At 36.5% G+C, this 6,140-nt stretch overlaps 1 protein-coding gene across 1 annotated transcript in view; it reads left to right on the forward strand.

The window, feature by feature from the left end:
- Window positions 1–5,479, forward strand: part of nup210 (nucleoporin 210) — a 43,934-nt gene extending 38,455 nt beyond the window's left edge. Inside the window, exons 39-40 of the mRNA XM_038281817.1 lie at window positions 781–858; window positions 4,348–5,479. Coding sequence (XP_038137745.1) covers window positions 781–858; window positions 4,348–4,445 — 176 coding nt within the window. The 3' untranslated portion in view covers window positions 4,446–5,479. The remainder of the gene's footprint in view (window positions 1–780; window positions 859–4,347) is intronic.
- The last annotated feature ends 661 nt before the right edge of the window (window positions 5,480–6,140 follow it).

Here is a 6,140-nt window from a genome sequence, read left to right on the forward strand (position 1 = left end):
TCTTCATGTGTGGCCCTAATACTCCGTCGTAGGAATAACATTTTCTAAGATTACAATTTAAAAATTGCAAATAACTGTTTTGAAAAACATTTTTGCCATCACAAAACCATCCATCCATTTTCTTGTGCTTTATCCGGGGCCGAATCATGGAGGCAGCAGTCTAAGCAGAGATGCCCAGACTTCCCGATCCACACACACTTCCTGAGATGTCACAAAACCATTGTTGCTAATTTCTCATAGCTTTAAATCTGAAACTGTTTAGCATGGCTACACGGTGCTATTTAGGTGATAACTATAAACACTTGAGTTTACCAAGTGTTTATATTTATGAACAGAATTACTTTACACTTGAGCAGAGACTGGTTTGCACAAGAGGAGAAGGAAGTAAACGAAAGAGAAAAAAAATATCTGTGCAAGAACAAAGATTTGATGGAGAAAAAAAATACATTTGAGAGAAAGCAGAATTTTTGAATGTTGAATTCAAGTAGAGGAAATCTTAGTTTTTGCGGGAAAAATCCTCCATAATTTTATACTACATTAATCATAAGTCGATCACTTGTTCCCATCACTATTTTGAATATAAAACCTTTAGTTCCTAACTTATTAGCTGCTTATATCCATATATTTTTTTTATTCATCTATTAGTCATTTGTTGCATATATTATGTGTATCAAGCACAGCATGCATTTAACTCTGTAAGAGCCCTAAAATTGCCTTCCATCTAGATTTCCCCTGTTTGCATAATTGGAATAATTATAATGTATTTGTTCTTTCCTGCAGTCCTGCACTCATTGTTGTCACCAAAGGAGCAATCATATCACCCGGCTTTCATCCAGAGGACACCACCATCCACCACTGGTAGGAAACAAAAAGTTTCAAAGCTTTGTCCACAAAATGATTTTAAAACTAATGGATTCAAATTAACACACTTTGTAGCGGCTGTTAATTTCTCCTGATTCAGTAAAGATACATTTCAATTCTCCACAAGAAATTTAACATCTCCAAGTCCACAGGCAGTCAGTAGATAAATTAAAGATTATTATTATTTTATTTTTTTATCCTAGAAAGTAAAGCAGTAAAAATATGCCATAGCACAGAAACAAGTGATGATTTTCTATGAATGGATTTAAAAAGATTAGTTAAAGGGGCTGTTTCTTCTAGTGGTGCAGCACTTTGGGTTGTAATGCCAGTTTCCCTACTGGTTAGATCTGCTTATTCCAGTTTGTGCAAATTCCAATTTAATTTCTTTGTCCACTTTAAAATGGGAAACATATCCACTTTGCTACCATCTGAACACATATTTGCCACAGAAATGTTGTGGTATGTATATTCAGACTATAAGCAGTAAAAGAAGTCAACCATATAAAGGTCGAGCTGTGAATTTAGACTCATCTGCTAAGAACAAACGTCATGTTAACTTGGCACTGCTTGGGGAGCAGTGCAGCAGGCAGACATGGATTTTGGGTGCAAGATTCCCTCCAACTGGTTATATCAACAATATTTTTCACTTGAGGCTCTGGATGCCATGCTGCATACACACGTGTATCCCTGGGAGCTTTATCTATGGAAGAAGGTATAGCTAAAACATGTATGCTGTGTTTTTGTCAGATTTCCACTTGACATTTAAATAAAAATTGGATATAAAAGGGAAAGATCTGGCTGAGCTTTCCTTATCAGTGATAAATTTGATTCCTACATTTCTCGCAAATGTTGAATCATTTTTTGACCAAATTACTAATGATTTAATGTGTTTACAGCCAAACACTTAAAGTGGACTAGCCTGGGTGCCAGTCCGAACTTAGTCCCGCCCACAAGGTTTGAGTTCGGGGAAGTTCGGTCTGGCTCTGCTCCATAGTAGCGCGAGTATTAAAGCCCACTGTCAGGCGATCCAATCAAATTGTCAGGGCGGGGTTTATACGATGATGGACAGATGATCAAGAGTAACGTTATCAACCACGTGACCAAAGCGCGCTTGGGTGACAACAATAATGGCTGCCGCTGGAGAGTTTGGGTGAGTAGATTCTGCTATTAGGTCTGTTCTAGAAGATATCGACAGCAAATTAATTTTAAAAGAGGAACAGAGAAACGCGATCAAGTCTCATCTTCTTATTATAGGCGTGCAACTGCACGCTTTGATTTTTGTGGACAACAACTATGCCTCGCTTAACATACGTCACGCACTCCGTTGCTCTTATTGGTTGTAGGTCTATCCAATTGAGTGCAGAGGCATTTTTTTCCTGGTTCTTTCAAAACACGCCCCATAATCACAGCTCTATGGAGCAGTATCAGACTCATATTCTGACTAGAATTGAGTCGGACTACGTCAGGCTAAAAGTGGACATTTTCTATTAATAGATTTAATGAACAGGAGCAATTAAATCTAATGTTAATCTAATGATCACCAGGCAGAGCAGAAAGAGGGGAATTTGCCAGTTTTGATCACTGACTGATTGTTCTCTTAGTAGCTTATTCAAATATTCTCAATTTATAAGGCAAAACATGTTTTTTTAGCTAAACTGACAGTTTAGAGTTGAAATCGTAGCCCTGTTCCTGGAATTGAATGAGGGTCAGTGAATCTATTCTAGTCGGCTGTAAAGCTTGTAGGTATAAAATAGCCACAGCACTAGGTTTCAGCAGGCTTATGTTTAGTATTTTCTAGCTCTCAATATATTTGTGTTTCAGATGTTTTGATCTTTGTTTTTCAGACAGACTTTGATTTGTTGGCTGTCTGATGTGAAACTCACACAGACGGCTGTTGAGCTGTGGTCGACTGTCCCTCAGGTGGACAAGCTGTTGTTTTTTTTCTTCTCCTTACATTATCGCTGCGAAGTTGGTCCTCGACCTCTGGATTTGTTGAGAAGTCTTTGAAAAAGAAATCGAGCCCCGACACAAAGGCAGGAGATTTATTAAAATAGATAAAGAAGAAACAATTGACTATAAAAGCAGCATTTAATAGTCTTGGACATAGATGATCCTCTCTGTCTGATTATTACATACAATTTACATTTTTGGTCATTCCACTCAAAAAAGGAACCTATGCTCTAAAAGTATACTGTATGGCCTGTAATACATTTCAAGCATTTACTTCTAATGTTGGTGTTACTGGTTTCCAGGTAACCAAAGAAATATAAAATGACAATAATCTGGTTTGAAAAGATTTTTAGCAGTACAACCTCTAGCCGACTATAAAGTGTCAGAGCATAGTGTGTTTATTATGTACCTGATCAGGCTTCTTTTTGCATTAAATACTGCAATAATGCAGAGTGGTGTAGAGGAAGCCCAGGTTAGCTTATAGCAGACTTCCGCTCATTTTAGTTTGGTTGGCTGTTTCTCATCTTGCTCTTTATAACTGGATATAGATTACAACTAAAACAAAATGTTTGCTTGTTAATCAGGTACAGAAACACCATGATCATTAAAACGATTTTACTAACTTTAGCAGAGTGTTTAACCGATGCCACTGAAGAATAAAATCAGCCTCCTAAAGCTTTTCAGCAGAAGGAACAGGAAGTGTTTAATCTGAACATGATGAGACACAGTGGACCTCCTCTCAATCAGATGGCATGACATACTTCACATTAGACATATGCTTCCCTACTCCTCCTTCAAGCTGGGTCCTTAATTTCCAATAAAAAACATCTTTTATCTGAAAGAAGGACTTTAGGCAGATGAGAGCAACAGTCCAGTCTTTGTAACCATTTAGCTGTGCTGATAGGCCTTTTGTAGCCTACATCAGTGCTCTGCCTCTTAAGGCATTGATGCCAGTTAACATTTTGGTAATATCCTCCAGATTCTCTCATCCCCTCAAGGCAGAGGTTTTCCTTCATGCTAAAGTTCCCTTTCCTATCAAACCTTCTTCTTCCTCTCAACTTTCTGTTAATATGCTTTGATGGAGTTTTGTAGAAACCGCAAACGTCTGACAGTTACCCCCTGTGGCTTCCTGTCCCTGTGCAGGGTGTCAATGAATTTCTGCTCAATCCCCATCAAGTCAGCCATCTTCTCCTAACTTGTGTAAACCATAGTATAACAAAAATAGAAGCCTGTAAAATTAATATCTTGGAATCTATTTTCACTTGGAAATATAACTTCTGGATTGGATGAGCTGTATCCTATGATTATTAAAATATACCCTTAAAATAAGTCATTGTGTGAATATAATTATTTGAAATGTATGAAATTAAATGTTTGTATTAAACTCAAATTTGTTAAAGATTCACCTGTTTTTTTTAATCGTACATTTTCAGCCTCTAATTGCCGTCACCTCTCTGTAGGCAATAATAATTCTCTAAGCCTTTCTGCATTGTATTCTGTGTACTTCATTAACAATTTGTTATCTGACTATTTTAGGTCAAGACTCGCCCTTCGCAAATTCTTTCAACCGCAGGACAAGAGTTAGTCCAAACAGCTCTTACTCGCAGCTCTATTCTCCAGACTACAAGTCCTGATTGGGCCTTCTGCTCGCTCCCTCTGATCATTAACATGGCAGCATCTCAGGCCATTAATATATGAAGAATGTGCCTCTGATCCTCAGCTTTGGGATGTTGCAGAATATCTTTTTTTTTTTTTTTTTTTTTTTTTTTTTTTTAAAGATGTTAGTAAAGAAACTTAAAAAAATAATAAGTTCAGATATATCAGAAGAAGTTGATGCAAGGATCCTTCCCCCTTTTTTTGTATGTTTTATGTTTAAGTGTGATGTGCTATTTGTATATGAAGATTGTGAGTGATGTGGAAATATACATAGTGTCCTGATTTGTTCTGTTCTGCCACTCAATTAATGACAAATATTTGCAAAGTGCTTGAAAACCAAATCATTATTTTATTCTCAATGTTGTATGAAAGCCAGAGGTTTGACTATTTGACATCAGCCTGTGTGCTGCTTGTATTCAACTATGAAAGTCAGTAACTCAGGAAAAGAACATTTTCAAGAAGCAAGCTAACTTGTTTTATTTTTTTTATAGACTTTTGCTTGTTGTTGCTTTGATAACGATCCACTGAATCCGTCCACAAAGGAGCTGAACCCTCCAAATGTGTTAAACTCCGACAAAGTCGGTCTAATTTTTGTCTCAGGCATTTCTTATTTCATTATTTAGTCGTTTTGATGTTTGAGCCACAATGAATGCAGCTCTTGTTTGGTTTGTTAATGTGAAATTTATCTGCAGCAGGCGTGTCTTTACAAAAGCACTCAAATGTGACCTGCCGTCATCTTGAAAAAATGTGATCGTTTTGGGTTTTTTTTTTTGTTTTTTTCCTTGGTAGTTAACGACCTGTATCAGTGTTGAAGACTGATTCACCAACATGTGACTTTGTTTCAAGTGACATCTTTTGGTATTTGATTATTTGCCCAGGAATGTATTTATGTTGGTTATCAATTGATGGTTACGCCTTACATTCTACTCTTAACAGCTTTTGGCACATAATTACTTTTGTTTGCTTGTGTGTGAGTGTGACTGTATTTGCTAATTAAAGATTTTACATTTTATGTTTGTCTCATCTGTTTTATAAATACACATGTGATAACATAGTTTAACTTTCTTTTGCATTAACATTACCAGCCAGATCATCTATTTTAGTTTAACAGAACTCTGATATATGTGCAACTTGGAAAGATGGAAACCAGAGTTATGCTATGTTAGAAAGTCAAGGTGAATCTCAATAAATTGAATTTAATATAAAACTCAATTTATTTGTTATGCAATTTAGGTTAAACCATAAAATGTTTTGATTTATTGGTGACAGAAAATCATTTAAAATCAAATGGGTTTCCCAGAAAACGGGGATATTCTGAAAATTGATTTTTAACTCTGGAATGTTCTAAACAGTAATAGGGTAAGTTTAGAGGAACTCGGAGAGCCAAAGTTCCTTTTAGATTAGGTAAATTTCAAGTCTATAGTATAGAAATGAATGTCCTGGAGGAAGCATGGAGAGCCGCAGGCATTCAGTTTGAGGCAAAGGATTTTAGGGAGCAGTATCATTACCTCCAGATTATCCACAGTTAAGCTGCCTACTAGGAAGTTTTAGGTTTCTCTTAACACCTTTAGTTGCTAATCTTTAGTAATTTCTATCATTTTTTAGTTAATTTTGCTTCCAGCTAAACCTCCCTGCTGGCACGCTCTCCTGTACCATCGTATCGTCTTTCAAGG

The sequence above is a fragment of the Cyprinodon tularosa genome, unplaced genomic scaffold (assembly GCF_016077235.1).
Source record: "Cyprinodon tularosa strain WSP-4 unplaced genomic scaffold, ASM1607723v1 ctg176, whole genome shotgun sequence".
Lineage (NCBI taxonomy): Eukaryota > Metazoa > Chordata > Actinopteri > Cyprinodontiformes > Cyprinodontidae > Cyprinodon > Cyprinodon tularosa.